This window comes from Balaenoptera acutorostrata, chromosome 19 (genome assembly GCF_949987535.1).
Source record: "Balaenoptera acutorostrata chromosome 19, mBalAcu1.1, whole genome shotgun sequence".
Lineage (NCBI taxonomy): Eukaryota > Metazoa > Chordata > Mammalia > Artiodactyla > Balaenopteridae > Balaenoptera > Balaenoptera acutorostrata.
Window position 1 is genome coordinate 56,457,326 of NC_080082.1, and position 22,865 is coordinate 56,480,190.

The following is a 22,865-nucleotide window of genomic DNA, read 5'->3' on the forward strand; positions in this document are numbered from 1 at the left end:
GGATCTCCTGACACACCGCTTATCTCCTCCAAGCCCCGCCCCTCCCTCCTCGCCCGAATATAGGCCCCGCCCCTCGCGTTAGCGGAAGCACCCTACGCCAGGCTCCGCCCCTCCCCCTTCACTCAGCCTCCCACTTCCGCTTCCGGTGCGGGCCGCGCGCGAGCGCAGCGGTGGGAGGCGGCGGCGAGCTGCTGAGTGCAGGGTGCTGGCCGTGACCTCCTGGCTTCGGGCGGACGTCAGCCCAGCTTCGTCCTTGCCTCGACCTCTCTCCGGTCTGTTGTGAGCCTCCGCTCGGCCCCGGCCTCGAGGGCCGACCGCTCCGCACCCCCTCGGCCTGCCGGGCCTCAGGCCGCGCCCTGCCCCCGCCATCGGGCCGGACTCGCCGCGTCGGACCCCGCCGCTTGCCACAGGTCCCTTCCTCTTGTCAAAAACCTTATCCCGAACCCTCAGGCCCAGACCCGGTGCTCGAGCCCTGTCCAAACCATCGGGCTCTGCCTCTGTCCTCCAGCCTCGTCCCGAAGCTCAGCCCACCCCCTCCTGTCTGCCCGTTCCGCTTCCCTCGGTCTCTACCCTACCCGCCCCCCCCCCGCCCGCAATTTAGATTCCGTCTTTAGACCTCAGCCGCCCTCTGGTCTCTCCTTAACAGCACTCTCCCATGCTCCCCCTCCTCCCCCAAGGGTCGCCGTCTTCCGTCCACGCCCTTCACCTGCCCTCGACCTCTACCTCTAAACCACTACTCTGTTCCCATAAAATCGTTCTCCTCTTCGTCCACTTGCCTTCATCTCCGGACCCCTGCTACCCATACGCACACCCACAGATGCCCCCTGGTGGGAGCCCTTTCAGCTCTTCCCCCTCCCTTGAGCTCCAGCCCCAGCTGCTCAAGGTCTGTCTCCAGACCTTGCTTCCAACACTCGCTCCTTCCATTCCCGAACCTTTCATCCTTGATTCTGGCTCCTTGAACACAGGATACCGCTTTCCCAGGGATGCTCACTCCAGAATCACCCGAGGGGGCGGTTTCAGAATGCCCAGGGTCCTGGATCAGAGTTGTGTGGGATACACCTGAGCATCTGGAGCACAGTTCCACAGCCTCACTTCCCCTCCCTGAAGCTGCTGTTCAGGATCAACTCTGTCACCAACTTGTTAGATGACATAGATTCTGCCTATATGGTTTTTAAAGCCCGTCTGACACCCCTCTCCTTATCGCTCAGGTTGAGGCCCCAGGCCTGGCCTCACCACGATGTGGCACGAGGCTCGGAAGCATGAGCGGAAGCTTCGAGGTATGATGGTCGACTACAAAAAGAGGGCAGAGCGGCGGCGGGAGTACTATGAAAAGATCGTGAGTAACGTTGAATCCGGGCTGGGAGCTCTGCTGGAGGGTGGGGCCCTGGTCCTCCTGGTACGATTTGGGCTTGGAAATACGCTAACGCCAGAGCCCAGTTTCCTCAAGAGAATGTCCATTTTTTGAGCGTCATCATTGGTAAAAACTTGAGGTATTCTGTTTATTGTAGTATACTGTGCTGTTTGGTGTGGACTCAGTACAGAGCTGGGGTTAGTAGGAAGGAGGAAAGTCTTTGTAACACTCAGAGCAGTCCAGACATAAGATTGGCCACCTCCGGAATGTCGTCTGTCCTGCTTATTGCTGTATTCGCAGTGCCCAGAAGAGCTCAGCATTCTTGAGGTTTAATTTGGCACCCCGAAGGAGTGCCATCGTCGTTCACTAAGTGAAGTCTGACCATTTCCCTCCCCTGTTTGATGCTTTGATGCTTCAGTTGCTTTTGGAGAGAAGAGCGCACTGCATCTTGTGATATAAAAGGTCCTTGTGGTCTGGCTTCTCAGCTTCATCCTTAGGTAGCTCCATTGGCCTTTTTTCCGTCTCTGCCACCACAGGGATTGAACCTGTAATGCCTCCTCTCACCTGTTTAACTGTTACTTGCTCTTGAGACCCCAGCTTGAAATGGCATTTGCGTACTAGGTTCCGTTCTCCCGTTAGACGTTTTCATTTAACATTGCATCACTGCCCCAGCCTCCTCCCTGGTCTCCTGGCCTCCAGTCCTGCCGCCTCTAATCCACCCTCCTCAGAGGGGCCAGAGAGGTCTTTCTAAAGCACAAAGCTGACCCTGTCCCTCCCTTGCTCAGAACTTCTCTGTGACCCCCTAGTGCCAGGCTCCTCAACACAGCCTTTAAGACCCTGCATGTTCTGGCTTTTACCACCCCCTCCAGACTCTTGTCACTCTGCTTTCTGCCTTGTTCCTTTGCTCACGCCATCTGGCCTCCTCAATACCTAGGCTACTTTTTCTAACAACAAAAAAAAAATGTATAAAGAGTTACCAGTTTACCTCACCAAATTATATAGCCCTCTCCAGCCACAGGGCCTTTACATGAGCTTTTCCTGTACTCGATTAACTCCTGCTCATCTGTCAGATGTCAACCCTCAGGGAAGTCTTTCCTCATCCACCATACTCAGCCATCATAGCTCCCTGTCCTTCCCCTTTGTGGAATTTAATACACCTATCCAGCTCTGTACGATTGGGGACTAGGTGTATTTGGGTCATGTTTGCATTCCAAGCTTGAGCCCAACGTGGTTTAAAAGAACAGATGAATAAAACATAGCAGTTACCATTTTAATTGGTCCTTCGCAGGCACCAGGCTCTGAAAAGAGCTTTGGATGCATGATTTATTTGAATCCCCACAGTCACCCATGAGACAGAGGCTGCTATTACCCTAGGAGAGGAATCTTTGAGAGCGCCTCAGTTGCCTTCTGTCACCCAGGAGGGAACCACTGGGCTGTAGAGAGAGCCCTTCTCCAGTGGTGTCAGAATAACTATAACATGACCACAAGGGCAGGGGTTGGGTCTGTGTTGCTTATTATTGAGGCCCCAGCAGTGGACCAAGAACACAATCAGTGCTCAGGAATGAATAGCTGCCATTTATTAAGGGTTCATGGTGTGCCAGACCCCGTGCCTGCTACTTCGGCACATTCTTTCTAGTCCTTTCAGCAGGCCTGAGAGATTGGTATTGATCCCTGTGTTAAAGGTGATGCTGATAATAATGGCTAACGCTGTTGAGCATTTATGTGTTAACCACTGTGCTGAGCACCTGACATGCGTCTCCACTTCATCAGATTGTCACCCCAAGCCTGGGAGGTGGTTTGCTTTTTATTGTTTCCATTTCACAGTTGAGCAAACTGAGGCTCAGAGAGTCATGGCGTAGATCATATAGCGAGAGGGCAGAGCTGGCGTTCTAACCCAGACTCTCTGACCCTGGACCTCTCTTAGCTCTTCACTTGGGCTTTCTACTGCAGAAATAGAAGTTCAGAAAGGTGCAGCAGCTTGTCCAAGGTGACACAGCCGGGAGGCAAAATACCAAACCATACCAGGTCCTTAAGAGTTTGGAGTCACAGGGCTCTGGGTTCCAATTCCAGCTATTCCACTTACATACCACGCGGCCCGGGCAAGTGACTGTATCCCTGAGCCTGGTTTCCTCTTCTGCATGTGAAATGATGTATCCTGTAAAATCAGGTTTGGCTGTGAATATCGGAGACCTGAAGCGTCAATGGCTTAGACAAGATAGAAGTTTATTTCCTTTTCACATAAAAGCCCAGAGGTGGCCATTTCTGCTCAGGGACCGTTTTGTTGTTCAGCCGTGCGTGGCTTCTCTTCCCAGTGTTGTCTTAAGGTCTAAGAGGGCTGCTCAAGCTCTAGCCATCATGTTTTCATTACATTCAGCAGGGAAGAAGAAGGGAGGGAAAAGAGGCCAGGGGGCTCATGCCAGTTAAGAAAGTCTCTAGATGTTTGCACATGATATGTCCACTCATATCCCCCTGGCCAGAAAGTAGCCCCATGGTCACATACAGCTGCCAGGAAGGCTAAGAGGCGTAGACTGTAATCTGGGTGGCCTAGTGCCAGTTATGTTAGGAGTCTTATTACTATCGAAGAAGGGACGGTGGATGTTGGTTGCCAACTCATGGTCTGCCACAAATGGTGGGGACAAGGGCACCTCTCTCCCAGGCTGTTGGAGTATAGTGAGATTGGGCACAGAGACCACCGAGGGCAGGCCTGCCCAGGGTAACTTGCTCAGTAAATGCCGGCTCTTGTTGGTTCTGAGGTTGTTGTTATTACCAAGTAGAGCTGGAATAGCATCCAGGTTGATGGATGGTGTGGAGGAAAAAAGGCTGGAATTGGGCCACTTAGAAGGCCTGGGACTCCATGCTCTTGTTCTTGTTAGCTGGGGAGCTCCCTGAGCTTTGTTTTCCCCCTTGGGACAGTGGTGATGACAGGGTGACAGGGAAGAGCTTCAAGAATACAACAGTGTCTGTGGGGTGCTTTGTGGTGCAGGCCTGTACAAGCAGCCATTGTCTCCGTACGGGAACGTGATCAGCGTTCAGATCACAGCCACCAAGCTGTGGATGATGGCTGCTTTGAGGAGGGGATGGGGCTGTCACACGGGTCTCTCATCTTGCTCTTGGGCCTGGAGAGGCGGCTGAGGTGAGTGTGGAAGAAGCCGAGGTCAGCTGTGATGGGCCGGGCAGGTGTGTCTAGGCAGCCGGTTTCTCTGCTGATCTGTCCTCGCTGCCTGCTTTCTCTCCCTGGCTGACCCTAGTTCTGTCATTTCTCCTGTCCTTGTCAGCTTTCTTCTGATCAGTGGTTTGGATAAAGAAACAATTCCCTGTTGATGTGAAAGTGGGAAATAAAACAGATCTCAGCTCCGGCATCTCCTTCTCCAGGAGGGCCCAGGCTAAATGACGCATCCCCTGGCTCCCCTGTCCCAGCACTGCCCACTCTGGGTCGTCACTGGGGGGGATGGGTCTGTCCCCCACACTGGACTGTGAGCCCTGAGGGCCGGGCTGGCGTCTCAGTCACTGCCATGGCCCTAGCACAACGCCTGCACCTGGAGTCGGTGCCTGCTTAACAGTTGAATGAGTGAGTGAAAGACGCCATGAACTCCTCTGACCCCCTCTGATCCTGGAGATGTCATGATCCAATGGTTAAGAATAGATTTTGGGTCTTGAAGAAATATTTGTACATGTTCGTTGGAGTGTGATTCTCCATAGCCAAGATGTGGAAACAACCTAATGTCCATCAGCTGATGAATGGGTAAAGAAGAGTGGTCCCTACATACAGTGGAATATTATTCAGCCTTAGAAAGAAATGAAATCTTGTCACATGCTACTGCGTGGAGGCACCTTGAGGACATTATGTCTAGTGGAATCAGCCAGTCACAAAAAGACAAACACCGCAAAATTCCACGTGTATGAGGTCTTAGAAGCAGTCAAGACCTTAGAAACAGAAAATGGTTGTTGCCAGGAGCTGCGGGAGGGGAAAAGGGGCGTAGTTGTTCATTGGGTACAGAGTTTCGGTTTTGTAAGCTGGAAAAGTTCTAGAGATCCGGTGCAGAGCAAGGTGCATATAATTAACGCTACTGTACCTTTCACTTAAAAAAAAAAAAAAAAAAGTGAATTTTGGAGTCAGGACCATTTAGGCTCAGATCCTAGTTTTGTTTATGGCTGGTGTGATCAGGAGCAAGTGAGCCTCCGCACTCTGTGCTCCAGTTCCCTCGTGGGACCTGGGGGTGCGAGTAGCACCTTTCTCCCATGATGGAGAAGTTTGAGATGTACATAAAGCACTTAGTTCAGCGCCTGGCTTTTATTTTTATTTTTATTATTATTATTTTAATATTTATTTATTTGGCTGCACCGGCTCTTTAGTTGCGGCACACGGGATCTTAGTTGTGGCATGCATGCGGGATCTAGCTCGCCGACCAGGGATCGAACCCGGGCCCCCTGCATTGGGAGCACGGAATCCCAACCGCTGGACCCCCAGGGAAGTCCCCAGCTCCTGGCTTTGAGTCCGGTTCCTTGACTTTTCCAGACGCTCCCAACAGAGCCAGTCCATGGACCCTGGTTTTTACTCCCCACCCAATGCTTTTTTCCTTGTGGTGGTGCTGGCACTGCCAGTGGCTTCACGCTACAGGCCAAAGTCCATCCTGCAAACAGTGTCCCACGTGAGTCTTGGCTGTGGGAGCTGGGCATTTGTCCTAGCGCAGCCTCAGAACGCGAGGGGCTCTTGGCCTTAGACCTGGCTGGGGCGGTCACGGGGCCGAGGGCGCTGTGTGGCCCGAGGTGAGGGACTGAGGGAGGCAGGTGAGGTGCAGGGTGAGGAGTGGGATTCCAGCAGCGCCACCCCGCTGGACCCCGTGGGCTCGGGTGTACCCCACCCTCACCGTCTTCAGGCGTGAGAGGAGAGGGAGAACGGCCTGGCGCCTGGCACCTAGTGAGCGCAGGACAGGTAGCAGCCCCGTGGTAGCTGTGGTCACTGGTGAGCGTCCTTCTCAGCGCCTGCTCGCCGGCCGCCTGGGGGTTGGGGCGGGAGGTGGAGGCAGAGCGAGCAAGTGCGGGCTCGCGGGAGCTTGATGCTGATGGTTTTCTCCTGCAGGGGCTCGGCCTCCTCCTCTGTCCGTGAGGGTTCATTCTCTTTCCTTCGGTCAGTGTTCCTGAGCGCCTGCTGTGGGCCGGGCCCTGCTCTAGGCACTGGGGACGCAACAGTGAGCAAGACAGATCCTGCGTCGCAGAAGCTGCGGTCTAGTGTGGGAGACAGGTGACCCGTGGTGGGCGGTGCTCTGAAGCAGACGGTGTGGTTAAGGAGCTAGAGGCGGTCGGGTTGGGGGGTAGCTGTTCAGGCAGAGGTGATAAGGAAGGTGGCTAGAAGGAGACGGGGAATAAGTGAGGGGCAAAGCGCGCGAGAGCAGTGAGTGTGCTGTGGCCTGGAGCAGAGGCGGCGGAGAGAAGTCAGAGGGCCAGGCCGGGGCGGCGAGGCTCTGACCAGGCGGACGTGGCCTGATAGGTTTTAGCAGAACCCCTCAGGCTGCCTCGCGGAAAGTGGGCTGCAGAGGGCCAGGGTGGTAGCAGGGAGCGGGGAGGAGGCCAGGAGGCCACGGAGTGGTTGGGGAAGGTGGCAGGGCTCGGGGGCGGGGGAGGCGGGATGGGAAGGGGTTGGGCTCTGGGGAGGTGGTGCTGGGAGTGTGGCCGGGGTTTAGTGGGGAGCACCAGCAGCCCGGCTCGTGGCTCCTGTGGGTTCCTTTGACGTGGCAGGGGCTGCAGCTCAGCCAGGGCCCAGCGCTCGGGAAGCTCAGTGGTGGGAGCTGCTGCTGCTAGATTTTATCCTTTCCTGATGCAGTTCTGGTGACTTGGAATCGTGACACCCACAGGAGGCCTCAGGCCTGAGGCGATAAGTGAGTGTAAGGTGTAACATCAGGTGGTGGGGGGTGCTCAGGGGCCATTCTCCATCTAGGTACATTTTTTTCTTTAAAACAGCTCTATTGAGTTATAATTCACATGCTGTACAATTCCCTGGCTTTCAGTATATTCACTGGGTTGTGCAACCATCGCCACAATGTAATTTTAGAAAATTTTCATAAGCCCAAAAGAAGCCCCGTGCCCATGAGCAGCCCGTTCCCCGCGCCCCTCAGCGCTGGGCAGCCCCCAGTCTACTTTCTGTCTCTATGGGTTCGCCTGTTGTGCACATTTCACATAAATGGAATCATACAATATGTGGCCTTTTGTGACTGACTTGTTTCACTTAGTGTAGTGTTTTCAGGGCTCATCTATGTGGTAGTGTAGATCAGTACTCCATTTTTACTTCCAAACAATATTCCATTGTCTGGATATGCCATGTTTTGTTTATCTATCTTGCATTGATGGACATTTGGATCGTTTCCACTTTTTGGCTATTGTGCATAGTGCTGCTGTGAACTTTTGTGTACAAGCATTTGAGTATCTGTGTTTAGTTTTTTCAGGTATATACCTAGGAGTGGAATTGCTGGGTGTCATATGGCAGTTCTTTGTCTAACTTTTTGAAGAAGCTGATTTCTGCATATTCTTGTCAGTATTACTTACTATCATCTGTCCTTTCAACTTTAGCCATCTTAGTGAGTGTGAGGTGGTGTCTTGTAGTTCTGATTGCTATGTCTCTGGTGAAGAGTGACATTGATTGTCTTTTCATGAGCTTATGCAGTCCTGGTGTCTTAGATGCTGGTCCTTGCCAAAGTGCTCACACCTGCCTCTGAATGAGTGGCCTTGGGGTGGGGGTGGGGTGAAGAGTTGGGGGTAGTATTTTAGGGAGGTGGGTCTTGATACTGGCTGTGTGGAAGGTGGGACCAGAGCTCAGAGCCTCTTGCTACCACCTCGAGAGGAAACCCTTCCCCTGTCCCCAGAGGTTAGGTGGCCCCCGTTAGTGCTGCCAGCCTTGTGTAGGTTCTTTTACCTCTGAAGTAGGGCCTGCTTGGCATCAGAGGTGAGCCTGCTGCTAACTTGGTTGTGTGTGAGTGGCAGGGTTTGGGGCTCCATTGGGTGGTGACCTCCATCTTGTCCTTCCCTGCAGAAGAAGGACCCAGCCCAGTTCCTGCAGGTGCATGGTCGAGCTTGCAAGGTGCACCTGGATTCTGCAGTTGCCCTGGCCGCCGAGAGCCCCGTTAACATGTAAGACTGGGTCTGGTGGTAGGGTAGTATCTGTGACTGAGGGTTGGGGGTCCAAAGGGACCTGGGGTAGGACACAGACCTTCGGAGTCTCAGGCAGGGAAGCTTTGGCCTTCATGGGAAGGTGAAGGTCACTAGCTAAGGCTGTACGGCAGCAGTTGGGATAAAGGCCCCGTGGTGTAGTGGTAGGAGGAGGACTTAGAGGGGAATGAGTGGGGCCGGGGCCAGAGGCCCAGATGCAGCAGAGAGTAGGTTGCCGGAGGGGGTGTTTTGGGGTGACTGGGCTTATAAAGGCGGCCCCTAGGACCTGGTTCGAGTTCTCCACTCTTGCTTGGTTCTGAAAAACAGGGCCCCAGTTTCCCCAGGGCCCTATTCATGTCAGGAGCCTGAATGTAGATTTGGTGGGGGGGTTGGTGGCATAAGGGACTGAGAGGTGGGGGGTGAGGGTGGGGCTGGCATGGGGATCAGAGGGGCTGGGGCCAGACTCCCAAGCGTGAGGTGGCAGGGAGCAGGCACTTTGTGTCCTGGGCAGTGGGGACCCTAGGCTCCTTGCTCCCCTGCTCCCCACTTCAGGATGCCCTGGCAGGGGGACACCAACAACATGATTGACCGCTTCGATGTCCGTGCCCACCTGGACCACATCCCTGACTACACCCCGCCTCTGCTCACCACCATGTAAGCTGCCTCCCCCAGGGGTTGCCAGGCAGGGAGTCCTACCCAGCAGCACCTCTTCTTTCCTGAGCCCTGGCCTGCCTGTCACCGTCCTGGGAAGGAAGGAGGTGTGCACGTGGGGAGGCCCCCCTGCCCGTCATACTGAGCCAGGCCCCTCATCCCCCTTCCTGCTGGCTTGGGATGGGGGTCTACCCTCTCCCTGTGGTCTCAAGACCTTGACCTCCCCCAAAGCTCCCCAGAACAGGAGTCGGACGAGCGGAAATGTAACTACGAGCGCTACCGAGGCCTGGTGCAGAACGACTTTGCTGGCAGTGAGTGAGCTGGGGCGGCGGGGGAGTGGGTTTTTTTGGCGGGAGGGGCGGAGGGTGTCCCTGGAGACTGGAAGACCTCAACAAGGTTGGGAAGAAAAGTTATCCCAGTACTTTCTACTAAGGGGCCTTGGGTTTTGGTCCCAGCTCTGTCATGGACCCACTCTGTTCACATCCCTTTCTCTCTCGGCGCCCTCTGTCTCTGGAATTGGTACAGGAGATGTCTGGTGAACTAGATGGTCCTACCACAGTCACTTCCACATCCCATGCCCTCTAACTCTGTGGTCTTTTTTCCTAAAAAATTGGTGAAAATAGCAAGAATACATTATTTTTCTCTGTGTATTTCCCCCTCCTGCATGGGTCAGAATGTTAGCTCTGGAAAGGAAATTTCTCCTTGTTTTAAATGAGTATTTAGACAGAGTTTGACAGTTTGCCAAGCGTTCATATATGTCCAGTGTTCTTTTCCCAAGCCATCACCGTTAACACTTCACAAATGAGAAAACAGGTTTAGAGACTTTTCCCCTCTCTGGGCTTGTGGCGGTTCAGACCCTGACAAACTTAGAGTTTTTCGTCTCTGTTATCTCAGTACATCTGCATAACCTCCCAGCAAGGTAAGGGTGATGCCCCCATTTTACAGATGAGGACATCGAGGCTCAGTGGTTGGGGGGGGACACCATGTCCAAGGAGTTGGGGTTCTCACCCTGCCCTTAAGCACTGCTGCCTCCTGCTGGACAGCTCTGAACTTCAGCTCGCCTTCTGAGAAGGACTTTGAGACCCCCCACTCCCAGGCTCTCCCTGTGAAATTAAGGGCCACACACTCGTCCCTTAGCCTGGCCGGTGTCGGTCTCGTCCTGGAGAAGGGTGATAAAGGTGGTTTCTGTCCCTTGGGGTGGTTGTGAGGGTTCGGTGAGGAGTGCATAAGGCCCCGCACTGCGCCTGGCAGTCAGCCCTCCCTGTGGGTTCACTGTCTCCGTATTTCTTTGTTTCTAAAATAGGTGTTTTAGCATCTCTAAAATCAGAGATTGTCAGATTTGGGCAATCACTGAGGCCTTAGAATCGGGGGGACGCGTCATCGCTGATGCTGTTGTTGTTCTTGCCTTCCCCGCAGGCTACAGAGATTCTTGGTGATGGAGCCAGGGCTTCCCTCAGTTCTGACTCCGTATTCATTCACTCACTCCCGCGGTTCCTGAGCGCCTGTGGTGTGTCAGGCACTCTTCTGGGAGCAGGGGTCTAGTGGGGGAGCCACGTAATCACGAAAGCAGGTGGTAGTCACAAGCTAAGGCGCCGTCACGACAGATGTGTGCTCTTCTGAGGTGCTTGGCCAAGGCTGGCTCAGGGAAGGGTGGGCAAGATTTCCCCAGTGAGGAGAGGCCGCCGGACTCCGGGCCACAGGGACAGCCCTGTGGGGGAAGGAGGCGGGTGGCCTGGGGGGACAGAGAAGGCTGGCGTGGCTGGGGCTCACGTGAGGCAGGTCAGCGGGGCTTTGTAGACTACCAGCAGAACCGCGGAGGCTGCGGGGAGGGCTGTACTGTGGCACGCCTGGGCTCGCCCGGCCCACCCACCTCGCTTTACAGATAGAAGAGCTGAGGCCCACCGAGGCAAGGGGACTTGCCCAGGGTCCCACCGGGACTCGGGCACGTCTCACTGCAGGAAGACCCGGGGAGGCTCCAGTACGTTGCTGAGCTCCTCGAGTTGCGTGTTGTGGATGAACGAGAGCCCAGATTAACCGCGCTTAATTTAAACTAGCCCACAGAGCACAGAGTGCAGTGGCCCGTGGGGTCCAGGTGACTGACGTCCAGTGCTCAGGATAGCTTTGTCGTTCTGAGGGGTCCAGCTGAAGACCTTCCTAACAGTGGTAACAGTGGCAGCGCCGGAATACAACGCGCTCGTTCTGCCAGTGGTCCCATTTTACAGAAAAGGAAACCGAGGCACAGAGTGGCTCAGTTCCTTGATCAGGGTTGCATGGCGAGTCAGTGGTGTCACCAGGGCCCTCCTGCAGCTGCTGTGTCCTCACCACACACGGTGTGATTATCTAGGAATCCGTGACTCTGCACCCGGCTGTGCTTGGGTCACACCTGCCCTCCTACGCGCCCCCCACTGCGTTCTCGTGTACCCCCTGAATTCCCAGTGTCCCCAGCCCCCTCTGACCCACGTGCCTCTTGCCTTGCCCCAGTCTCAGAGGAGCAGTGCCTGTACCAGATCTACATTGACGAGTTATACGGAGGCCTCCAGAGACCCAGTGAGGATGAGAAGAAGAAGTGAGTCAGGGTCTGGGGCAGCGTGGGCTTGAGGGAGGCAGGCGGACCGTGAGCCCCACAGGGCACAGCCTCGTCCATCCCGTCCACCTGGGGCTCCCCAGAGCCGGGGCTGCTGGTCGGCACAGGGTAGGCGCTCGATTGCTCGGTGTTTAGAGGAGGAAGCAGCAGCTGGACGGGAAGGGTTTGCTGACAAACCTCTACACTGCGTTTGCAACCCGTGGGATGGTAGGAGGTGAGTTAGAGCAGGGAGTTAGAGCAGGGCCTGGGCTGGACAGGCCTGAGTTTGAATCCTGCCGGTGAGGACTTCCCTCCGAGCCTTGGCGTGCTCCCCTGTGAGGGGGCTGGCAGCAGTGCCCCCTGCCTGGACTTTCCAGGACTACCGGAGACGGAGCTCGTGAAGTGCTTGTCCTCTGCTGCCGTGCAGTCAGCTTGTGGCCAGCAGCGGCTGATGTCGCTCTGGAGGGGGACCTCTCCAGGCTGTGTCCCTTGAGGAGTGGCCCCCCTTCTCCAGGACAACCGCTGCTCCACTTGTCCCCCAGCGGGCCTGGAGCCCTGCCTCCTTACCACCTGCTGCTGAGCAGTTCCCCCACTGCAGTCCTCAGCGTTTGCTGCTTCCCTCCACCTGAAGAGTTTTCACGGTGTGGCGGGAGCTTCTTGATGACTCTGATCCTTATCCCTGACCCCCCGTTCAGGACGAGGCTGGCACTGGGACGGCGTCAGGGAATGTTGACCAAATTCAGCAGCAGACATGCACTAGGCCCCTGCGCCGTTCTGGACCAGGCTGGGCCGTGCTGTTACCCAGGATAACTCGGGCCTGCCCTTGCAGGACTCACAGTCTGGGGCGGGGGGAGACAGATCCAGTGTGAGTGGGGCTGGGGAGCTGAGGATGGTGCTCGATCCCGCCTGAGGGAGGACTTCCTGGAGGATGGTGCATTGGGGCTGGAGGAGGAGAGAAGAGCTGGTGGGAGGTGGCCACAGAGGGTTCTAGGCTGAGGGAGAGCGTGAGTGAGGGTCTGCAGGCAAGGGCGCCGAGCTGCCCTGGAACTTGGGAGGGCGGCGTGCGGGCAGCGCGGTGTGCGGGCCCTCGAGGCTTGGCCTGGGCTGCATCCTGCCCATGGTCTCCGCCCCCGCCCCCGCCCCGCACCTCCCTGGCTCATGGCTCCCCTGTCCCAGGCTGGCAGAGAAGAAGGCTTCCATTGGCTACACCTATGAGGACAGCACGGTGGCCGAGGTGGAGAAGGTGGCAGAGAAGCCGGAGGAGGAGGAGTCACCGGCCGAGGAGGAGAGCAACTCGGACGAAGATGAGGTCATCCCCGACATCGGTGGGGTCCCCTCTCTGCCCTCCCCCCCCCACAGTCCCTGGGCGTCGTTTTCGTGTCTCGTCCCTCCCCCTCTGTGGGGTGACCTGTGCTTACGAGCCCCGCCTCTCCCGCCCCTGCTCCAGGGCGCTGCTGTCCTCCCGTCTCACTCATGTCCTCCTGGTCCAGCCTCCCCTTCTGTGTCTCTCTCCTTCGTTTCTAGGACTCTGCTTCTGTGATATTGTCCCCACCTAGGTTCTGAGTCTGTCCTCCTTGCTTGTGTCAGCCTCTCTGTCTCTCCCTCCCCTTCTCTTTCTCTCTCTTCTGGAAAACAAGTGTTCCTCCAGTATAGAGCCTCATCCCCCGTGCTGCCGCCCACCTCCACCTAAATGCCTATCCTCCCTCCACCTCTCATCCCTTTCTCACTCAGCCCACCCGCTGTTTATTCAGACTTATTCAGACATATGTGAAGCGTCCGTCCCACCTTCCACTGAGCCATCAAGCATCTGGCTTCTGAGTGCCTGTGACCCGAACCCCCTGCCTCCCTCCCACCTAGATCTTCAGCCGCCCTCTGTCCGTCCCCTGTTCACTCCCCCGTTTACTTCCTCCACATCACACACCCCTCCCCGCCCCCACCCACTGTTTGTTGTGCTTGCCTCTGGCCAAGCCCTGTGCCAGCCTGGGGATGCCGAGATGAGCTGACTCGTTCCCTCCCTGCAGAGGCCTGCGGTCTGGTGGGCACCCCCGCCCCCAACTCCTGGGGCACTGCCCCTTCTCCCCTTCCTCCCGCTCGGCTTTGGTCCCTGACAGCCTTTCTCTTGGTGTAGACGTGGAGGTGGACGTGGACGAACTGAACCAGGAGCAGGTGGCAGATCTCAACAAACAGGCCACGACCTATGGCATGGCCGATGGCGATTTCGTCAGGTGAGGCCGGCCGGCTGATGCCCCTCCACATCCGGTGGACCTGGCATGTCGCTGCCCTTCTTCCCGAGCAGTTGTGTGCCTGGCCCTGCGCCAGGGCATGACATACAGAGGCTCCTGAGCTCGTGGGGTGGGTACTTGTGACCGGCCTTGTCGAAGTGGAGGCTGCCCCCAGCTGTGTGACCTGAGGCCATCTGACCCCTGGAAACTCCCGGGGTTCCTGGGCCTGGTGGACAGCGCCCTCCAGTGGAGAGGCTTCGCCCCCTGGATCATTCACTCGCAGTTGCTGGTTGAGCCTCTGCCCTGTGCCACACCGGTGTGGAGCACATAGACCGGTCCCATCTGACAGGGTATTGAGCTGGAGTCTGAGTACTCCCGAGTCTGAACACAGCGTCCGCTGCCCAGAACCCTCCATGACTCCCACCTCACTCAGGAGCAGCCAGCCTCCTCACCACGGCCGCAAAGTCTCACCTGTCTGGTCTTCTACCCACACATTCCACCCCTGCCCAGCCTCCATGGCCTCTTTACCCCTTCGATGCCTGAGGCCCCACCTGACCTTGGGGCCGCTCAGTGTGCTGTTGGCTCTGTCGGCACCTGCGCAGCTCACTCCCCCAGGTTTCTCATCAGCTGTCACTTTTCTCTGGGTGGCTTCCCCAACCTCCCTGTTGAAGGCTGCAGCAGCCTCTACCAGTTCCCTGGACTTCCTTCCCCCTTCCGAGATTTACTTTCCCATAGAGGCTTTCACCATCTAACATACCATGTTATGTGACCTTGGTCCTTGTGTCTCTTCTCCCCAGAATGGTAGCCCAAGAGGGTGGGGATTTTTGTTTGTTTTCAATAATCCCTAATACCTGAAATAGCACCTGGCATGCAGTGGGTGCTCAGTAATAATGCTAAATGAATGCAAGACCCCCAGGATGGCTTGGGGTTCCTCACTTCCTGCAGTGACTCTGCCTGTGGCCTGGCCCCTCCTACATCGTGCCCCTCGTGCCCCTCTGCAGGATGCTCCGGAAAGACAAGGAGGAGGCAGAGGCCATCAAACACGCCAAGGCCCTTGAGGAGGAGAAGGCCATGTACTCGGTGAGGGCTGGGCCAGGGTGGCAGGGCAGGTGTGTGTCTCCTGGAAGGCACACCCTCACCAGCCTCGTACCCACCCTGCTCCAGGGCCGTCGCTCCCGGCGCCAGCGGAGGGAGTTCCGGGAGAAGCGGCTAAGGGGCCGCAAGATCAGCCCACCCAGGTAGGATGGGTTCTGCCCCATGCCCCCACCCTGCCAGCACCAGTCTTTCAGGGCTCTGGGGGAGGAGCCGGGGCTCAGGAAGACTTTGGGGGCAAGCTTGCCGCTTGCGGGCAGTTACCTCCTAGTAGGGCAGTGAATAGGGAAGGTTTGGAGTAGGAGTGGCTGTGAGGGGCGTGTGGACACCTGCCCTGCCAGCCATTCCCCTCACCCTGCTGGACTCGGGACGCTTGCCATGCTCCCTGGGAGCCAGTGGCGAGGTGGCATGGGGTGGCTGGAAGGGTTGAGAGCAAGAGCCAAGGGGCACGGGCCTGGCCCCGGACTCTGACCTGGTTCTGCTGCTTGGCCGCTTCCTCACTGTCAGAGTTTGGGCAGGTGACTTTCTCTCTCGAGCTGCAGTTTCCTTTTTGGAAAAGGGACACCATCACCTCCCAGGAGAGGGGCTGTGCCAGTGCCCACAGCGAGGTCTCGGGCAGGTTTGGATGCGGCAGTCTGATGCGGAGAGCCCAGCCTGGGGCTCCAGGCAAACCCATGCCTCTTTGACACATCTCTGTTTTTTTTGTTTTTGTTTTTTTAAAATTTATTTATTTATTTATTTTTGGCTGTGTTGGGTCTTCGTTTCTGTGCGAGGGCTTTCTCTAGTTGCGGCGAGTGGGGGCCACTCTTCATCGCGGTGCGCGGGCCTCTCATTATCACGGCCTCTCTTGTTGCGGAGCACAGGCTCCACACGCGCAGGCTCAGAAGTTGTGGCTCATGGGCCCAGTTGCTCTGCAGCACGTGGGATCTTCCCAGACCAGGGCTCGAACCCGTGTCCCCTGCATTGGCAGGCGGATTCTCAACCACTGTGCCACCAGGGAAGCCCCATCTCCTCTGTTTAATGGGAGTCATTGAGGGTTGCTGTGAAGCTTAAAGGACCTGTTGTGGGTTCAGGGTTTGATGTGCGGTCTGGAAAATATTCTTTAAAGAGTTGTAGAGGTGCAGGTCAGTGTAGTGCATAAAAGCTTGGGCTCAGGGTCACGTGGCCTGGGTTGGAATCCTGGCTCTTTCATTTATGAGCTGTGTGGCCCTGGGCAAGTGACTTCACCTCTCTGGGCCTGTTTCCTCAGCTGTGAAGTGTGAATAATCACAGTACCCATGTCAGAGAGTTGTTAGGAAGAGCGATTGAGTTCACTGAGTAAAGCACTTAGTGCCTGGCGCATAGTGTGCCTCTAAGACGTGTTGGCTCTTCTAGTTTTAACTTCATCATCATTAGTAAGCCAGGACCCAGCAGAACCAGGGACTTGGAGTGGGAGGAGGGTCGCTTCTAGTCTAGGGTCCAGAGGCCAGCCAGGTCGGAGGCTGCTGAAGTCCTTGTTGCTCAGGGTCAGGGTGGGTCTGGGACATTGTGGGTCAGGGCTGAGGTTCAGGCTTCGGACAGATGTGAGGTGAGTAGGAGGAGGGATCAGGGTCCATACCCTGGCCGGCAGCCCCCTCATCACTGTGCCCAGCGTGTGGCCTTGGGCGCCCAGCTTGGGGGTTGGCCTTACTTCTGTGCACACTAATCCCAAACCCACCCCATCTGTCCCATCCCGTTCTTCTCTTCATAGCTACGCCCGCCGAGACAGCCCCACCTATGACCCCTATAAGCGGTGAGTTCCCAAGGCCCAGCAGTCCTCCTGATGGAGGGCAGGGGTGGTGGGGAGGGGCAGGGGGCCCACCCTGTAGGCTGCCCTGAGATCACAGACTGGAGAATGTGTTCTGGGGGTCTAAATCATTTTTTGTTTTCTAGAGTGTTAGCCTGCTTTCCTGATTTCTTTTTCCTTTAAATGTGAACCTTAAAATTTTTTCTGATTTAAACGTAACGTAGTCTTGTGTGGAAAATGACCAGCCGTGTCAGGAAGGTGGGACTTAGAAGTCAAGTCCCTTTAATCTGAACTCCCAGAAATAAGCATTGGGAAATAACAGGCGCAGAAGGGCCTGGTTGCACACGCGTGTCTCTTGGTTGTGGGAGTGGTTGGGACAGAGGCTTTGAGGGTGGACAGACCCCAGTCTGACCCCAGTTCCCTTTGCAGAATGGTGTGGGAGGGACCCCTCGGGGCTCCTGGGAGGATAGGTGAGATGAGGCAGGTACACCTTTTGATGAAAAGTCTGGCACAGTAAGTGCTCAATCCGTGGGCGCCATGAGGGATAAGGCATACTTTTTTTTCACAAAAATGGAATTGTATCACAGTTAACGCTTTAGAACTTGCTTTCCACCTGACCTGACATCTATGCTGAGGAAATCTTTTCCTGTTACATTACAGAGGTGCTCATCCCTTTTTAATAGTACAGTTTTCTGTTCCTCCTTTTCCTGGTTGTTCTGAGAAGGTTTCTGTGGTCAGGAGTCCGATCCCTGCATAGCTGGTGTCTTTCTGCCCATTGGCTCTGCTCATCGCGCCGCTGTCTGTTGTTGCTCGGGGCTCCGCTGTTCTCTTTTCTGTTGCTCTGTGGTGGCTTTTGTTAGCTGGTGGACAGGCTCCAGGAGCCTGGCATTTGAGCCCCCTGCTCCCTGCTCTGTAGGTCGCCCTCGGAATCCAGCTCCGAATCCCGCTCCCGCTCCCGCTCCCCGACCCCAGGCCGGGAGGAGAAGATCACATTCATCACCAGTTTTGGGGGCAGTGATGAGGAGGCAGCCGCAGCCGCAGCTGCAGCAGCTGCGTCAGGGGCCGCCACAGGGAAGCCCCCCGCGCCCCCCCAGCCAGGCGGCCCCGCACCGGGACGCAATGCCAGCGCCCGGTCGGTAACGCTCACGCTGCCCGCCCTACGCCCCGGCCGCCGTGGGGGGGACTCGGGACGGCGGTGGGCCACGGCCCGGGCCGGCGCTGACCGGCCCTCCGTGCCCCACCTGCAGCCGCCGCTCCTCCACCTCCTCCTCCTCCTCTTCCGCCTCGAGGACCTCCAGCTCCCGCTCCCGCTCCAGCTCCAGCTCCCGCTCCCGCCGCGGCGGGGGCTACTACCGCTCTGGCCGCCATGCACGCTCCCGCTCCCGGTCCTGGTCGCGCTCCCGCTCACGCTCTCGGCGCTACTCGAGATCCCGGAGCCGCGGCCGGCGGCACTCAGGTGGGGGCTCCCGAGACGGACACCGCTACTCCCGTTCGCCTGCCCGGCGCGGCGGTTACGGGCCCCGGCGCAGAAGCAGGTGCGTGGGGCTGGGGTGTGGGGACTGGGCTGGGCGTGGGCCCCGTTTCCGCGAGACCAGGCTCTGGGAGGGGAGACCTGGGATTGGTGGGGGGGAATGTGCTCACTCCAGGTGTGGTGCCGGGGCTGGAGCACAGCCTCCCTTCTCAGGGACGCAGTGGGGAGGGAGACGGAGCTGCGCTTGTCACGGGGAGTCCCCAGGTGTTTGCAGCTGGCGACCCTTAGGACTGGGGCACTCCGTGGGCAGGGGCCGGAAAGTCAAGGCAGCCCTTTGAGAGAAGGCGGGGCGTGAGGCAAGCGCTGCACGTGGGGCAGGAGTAAAGTCACCTAGGGACGGGAGCATCCCTCCGGCCCTCTTCCCCGAGGGGATCAGGGGATCAGGGCTGCCTGCGGAGGGGCAGCATGGCCTGGCGGGTGAGAGCGTGGACTGCGGAACAGCTGGCTGGGTGTGGGTCCCGGCCCTGCTAGTGAACTCTCGGGGCCTGTTTCTGCATCTGTAGAAACAGTGTCCCCTTCATTGAGTCGTGAAGTTGTGACAAGTGAATTCTACGTAAGTGTTTAGTACAGGGCCTGGCACTCGGTGAGTGCTTTTATTGCCATCAGCATCATTACCCGTGGTATTGTTGTGTGGATCTCAATGTCAGCTACCTACAAGGTCTAGCAGGTAAAATAGAGGGGCCGCGTGGGCCCCGGTGAACCGGGAGCACACGTCCCATCTGCTGGGCTCGTTGGCCACTCAGTGGCAGGCGTGGTGTTGCTCAGTCTTGTGGTTTTTCAAGAGAAGTTGGGTTGGATTTTTAAAGGACAGCTCTTGTTTTCTCAATATTGCCACCAAATTTGAATTTTGTAAAAACCCAGGACAGTCCCACCAGAATCAGTGTGTGGCGTTGGTTTGGCTTCTGGGTCGTTCCCTGGAGCCTGACACAGGGCGATGTCAGGAGAAAGACTGGGGTTGGAGGGGGGCCCTGGTCACATCTCTGAGGCCAGCCTGAGGGTCCTGAGCAGATAGAGGATGGGGCTTGCACGTCCCCAGACTGGATCCTGTGGGTCTGTGCTACAGTCTTGCGGGGTGGGGGTGGGGGGTCCGTCCCCATTGGTGGCGAGACCCTGGACCTGGCAAGGTGAGGAGGCGGTGAGCATACAAGGGGGGGCCCCCAGCCAAGTTCTGCCCTCCCAGAGGTCACCTCTCAGGGAAGTGGGTGAATGGGTGTCTAGTGAGAAGTGAAGACCCATCTTAGGGCCGGTGTATCTAGAGGGCGGTCTCTGTTTAGAGACTGAGGGAGGCCAGGGAGGATTTCTGAGGAAAGTAGTGGGAGAGGAGTGGAGACACAATGACCCCAGGGCCTCGGAGGAGGCTCGTAGATTCAGTGCCTGGGTGGGGCGCTGCGCACATGGGGTCCCTGGAGCCTCACGGCCTCTCTCCTGCCTCACCGCACCCCCAGGAGCCGCTCCCGCTCAGGGGACCGGTACAGGCGGGGCGGCCGGGGTCCCCGGCACCACAGCAGTAGCCACAGCCGCAGCAGCTGGTCCCTCAGCCCGTCCCGAAGTCGCAGCCTGACTCGCAGCCGCAGCCCCAGCCAGAGCCGAAGCCCCAGCCAGAGCCGCAGCCCCAGCCAGAGCCGCAGCCGCAGTCACTCGCCGTCGCCCCCAAGGGAGAAGCTGGGCAGGCCGGCAGCGTCCCCCGCTGTGGGCGAGAAGCTGAAAAAGTGAGCGGGGCGGGGCTGGGGGAAGGGGATTGTGAGCTCGGGTGAGCAGGGTGACTCCACTGCGCTCTTTTTGAAGGGAACTTGGTCCTGTCCTGGGAGGTCTGAGGGGGCCGCAGCTCTGCCCTTGGGGGCTCTGAGGAGTCACGCCCTTGCCTTGGGTCGGGGGTCAGAGGGGGACATGGCCCTGTCCTGCAGGATCCAGGAGGGACCTGGTTTCTCCCTGTGGGGTGTTAGGGGACCATGGCCTTGGCTGTCTGCTGTGAGGGCAGTGCTGAGGGCGCGTGGGGTCAAAGGTGGCAGCTGGTTTTTCTTTCTCCCAGGACTGAACCTGCCGCTGGTAAAGAGACAGGAGCTGCCAAAGTCAGTAAGAATTTGGAACTCGCCCGTGTAATTCCCGCCAGCAGCAGTGCCCAAGAGCTGGGCCCGGTGGGCCTGCAGGGGGGCCCGGGTGGGCCGGGAGATCCAGCCCCGGGGATTGAGATCTGTGCCTCCCTGCCCTCCTCAGCTGTCCACTGGGGCTCCCAGACCCTCGTGGCCCGTCTCCACAGCCCGCCAGTCCTACGCACGTGCCCCCGCAAGTCCCAGGCTCTCGGATGAGGTGGGTTGTGGAAGCTCCGGGACACCCACCCGGTCTCCTGCCTCTTCTCCCCCTCCCCAGCCCAAGCTGACGCCACAGGAGAAGCTGAAGCTGAGGATGCAGAAGGCACTGAACAGGCAGTGTACGTCCCGCCACCTGCCCCTCCAGGGCTCCCCTGCCCCTCTTCCTTCTGGCCTGACCGTGGGGGAGGCCCTGCCCTTTGCCAGATAGGAGGCCCTTTGGGGAGGAGTGGGTGTGCACCTGCCCTGCGGCCACCACGTTTAGGGCCTTGGCAGTCTGGTTGACCTCTCTGAGCTCAGCTTCCACATCATGGGGGCGGGGGGCGGGGGCTTGAGGGCACCCCTCAGCCACTGTGTCTCTCCCTCCCCACAGTCAAGGCGGATAAGAAGGCAGCTCAGGAGAAGATGATCCAGCAGGAGCACGAGCGCCAGGTACAGGTTGGGGTGAGGGCATAGGGCTCACACAGGGTGCTGGCCCGGCCCTGCCCTCACTGCCATCCTGCCATCTCTGCCATCCCTGCCGTAGGAGCGGGAAGACGAGCTTCGAGCCATGGCCCGCAAGATCCGTATGAAGTAAGACCCCTTCCCTCCCACCTGCCTCTGGGTTGCCCTGCGTTCCCCACCACCTGCTCCGATCCAGAGCCCTGGCCTATCCTTCTGGGTGGATGAAAATAATCAAAGCCCTCGCCTGGCCTTCCTGTTGTCCCCCAGTCTCTTTCCCATCCCCAGCTTACTTCGGCCACTGTGACCTCCTCCCAGCTCCGCCAGCCTCCAGCTTGGGTTACCTTTTCTGCTGTTCCCCAGATACCCACCCACTTCCCTCCCTTGCTGAACTCGGGTCCTTCCTGACCATCCTGTGTAGAGTAGCACCCCAAAACACAACATCCTCCAGCCCCACTCCGCTTTTCTTCATAGCACTAATCCGCACCTGGCGTCCCAGTGTGCACTGTCTGTGTCCTTCACCCGTTCTTGTTCGTGTCCCCATTCAGAAGTCGGGTCTGGCTGCTGGGTTCCTGCTGTGTGCTTTGCCCCTAGAACACTGGTGCTCGATAAACATTTGCCGAACGGAACGGCTGAATGCAAGCCAGCCCCACGCTGGGAGCCAGGGCCTCCCAGCACCTGCCCTGACAGGGACCCAGCCAGCCGTCGAGTTCAGTTCAGTGTTATCGCCGGCTGAATGCCCACCCCTTCCCCTGGTTTGCCTCCCCTTCCCCGTGCAGGGAACGGGAACGCAGAGAGAAGGAGAGAGAAGAATGGGAACGCCAGTACAGCCGGCAGAGCCGCTCGCCCTCCCCCCGTTACAGTGAGTGTCCTTGTGGTCGCTTGGTCTGGAGAGCCGGGCTGGAGGCTCTGTGGCATTAAAAAAAAAGGAGATGTCAAACTGGGTTACAAAAAAACCATGGTACATTTTCCACATCAGCCTTCTATAAATTAAAACTTTTTAGTCACACACACAACACACGGTGATTGCTTCAGTCACAAGGGACTTACAGGAATTGGAAGAAAAGCTCATTCCCAGCGCATGGGTGTGGGCCAAGGGGCACAGGTAGCGTCCAGCAGCGGACGGGCCGGAAGTGCAGGCGCTGCCTTAGCTGGAGACACTGGAAGCCCAGCCCTGGAGCGCACTCCTGGTCCTGGGCACTTGCTTTGTTTTCACCCGTCCTTTCTTTCCAGGTCGAGAATACAGCTCTTCCCGAAGGTAATAAGCAGGCTGGCCCAGCTCCCTGGGAAATCACAGTTGCCCTTTGGCAGGAGGTCCCAGCCCTGATTGCTCCGTCCCGACCCAGCCCCCTCCAGTCCCCTCCAGTCGTAGGGCCTGGCCTCACCCCTCCTGGCCTCACCCCTCAGGAACATCCCTCTCTGCAGCTGACTTCCCCATCACTGAAGCCCCAGTGGTCCCAAGCATGTCGGTGTATGTGTGCACGTGCCTACACAGCAGGGCTCCCTGCTTCCTGCCCAACCCTCATGGGGCCTCTCTCTCCCCTTTCTCTCTCCAGGCGCTCAAGGTCCAGATCCCGAAGCCCCCATTACCGACATTAGGCAGAAGCGTGGGGGGGCAGAGGGATGAGGGGGTGGGGCGAGGGCTCAAGCTGTGATGCTGCTGGTTTTATCTCTAATGAAATAAAATCACACATTATTTAATTCTCTTCACCTGGCCTCTGTGTCGTCTGTGTGGTTGGTGCAGGGCTCCCAAACCCCAGTGCCCACCAGCCAAGGCCAGCTGGGGAAGGAGCTTGGTGGGTT

At 57.7% G+C, this 22,865-nt stretch overlaps 1 protein-coding gene across 4 annotated transcripts; it reads left to right on the forward strand.

The window, feature by feature from the left end:
• Positions 1–150: 150 nt before the first annotated feature.
• On the forward strand, positions 151–22,778 carry CLASRP (CLK4 associating serine/arginine rich protein). Of its 4 annotated transcripts, none has more exons than XM_057534406.1 (21): positions 151–410; positions 1,209–1,336; positions 8,376–8,473; positions 9,044–9,145; positions 9,374–9,453; positions 11,624–11,708; positions 12,882–13,030; positions 13,834–13,930; positions 14,929–15,007; positions 15,092–15,165; positions 16,749–16,790; positions 17,701–17,916; positions 18,032–18,319; positions 19,761–20,024; positions 20,345–20,384; positions 20,530–20,743; positions 20,995–21,053; positions 21,148–21,194; positions 21,842–21,924; positions 22,296–22,320; positions 22,619–22,778. In XM_057534406.1, the coding sequence occupies exons 2-21, from the start codon at positions 1,238–1,240 to the stop codon at positions 22,659–22,661; spliced, it is 2,184 nt and encodes a 727-aa protein (XP_057390389.1). In that variant the 5' UTR covers positions 151–410; positions 1,209–1,237; the 3' UTR covers positions 22,662–22,778. The 4 variants fall into 4 exon arrangements, 2 of the variants coding, with proteins under 2 accessions (XP_057390389.1, XP_057390390.1); XM_057534407.1 differs by having other exon boundaries at positions 20,683–20,743; XR_009006108.1 differs by lacking the exons at positions 22,296–22,320; positions 22,619–22,778 and having other exon boundaries at positions 20,345–20,388; positions 20,683–20,743.
• The last annotated feature ends 87 nt before the right edge of the window (positions 22,779–22,865 follow it).

What these genes read in the sequence shown, in the direction of transcription:
- CLASRP (XM_057534406.1), top strand. Translation starts at nt 1,238, where the DNA reads ATGTGGCACGAGGCTCGGAAGCATGAGCGGAAGCTTCGAGGTATGATG. An exon ending in AGTGAGGATGAGAAGAAGAA is followed by an intron (nt 11,709 to 12,881) that starts GTGAGTCAGGGT and finishes CCCCTGTCCCAG; the next exon opens with GCTGGCAGAGAAGAAGGCTT. An exon ending in AGCAGGAGCACGAGCGCCAG is followed by an intron (nt 21,054 to 21,147) that starts GTACAGGTTGGG and finishes TCCCTGCCGTAG; the next exon opens with GAGCGGGAAGACGAGCTTCG.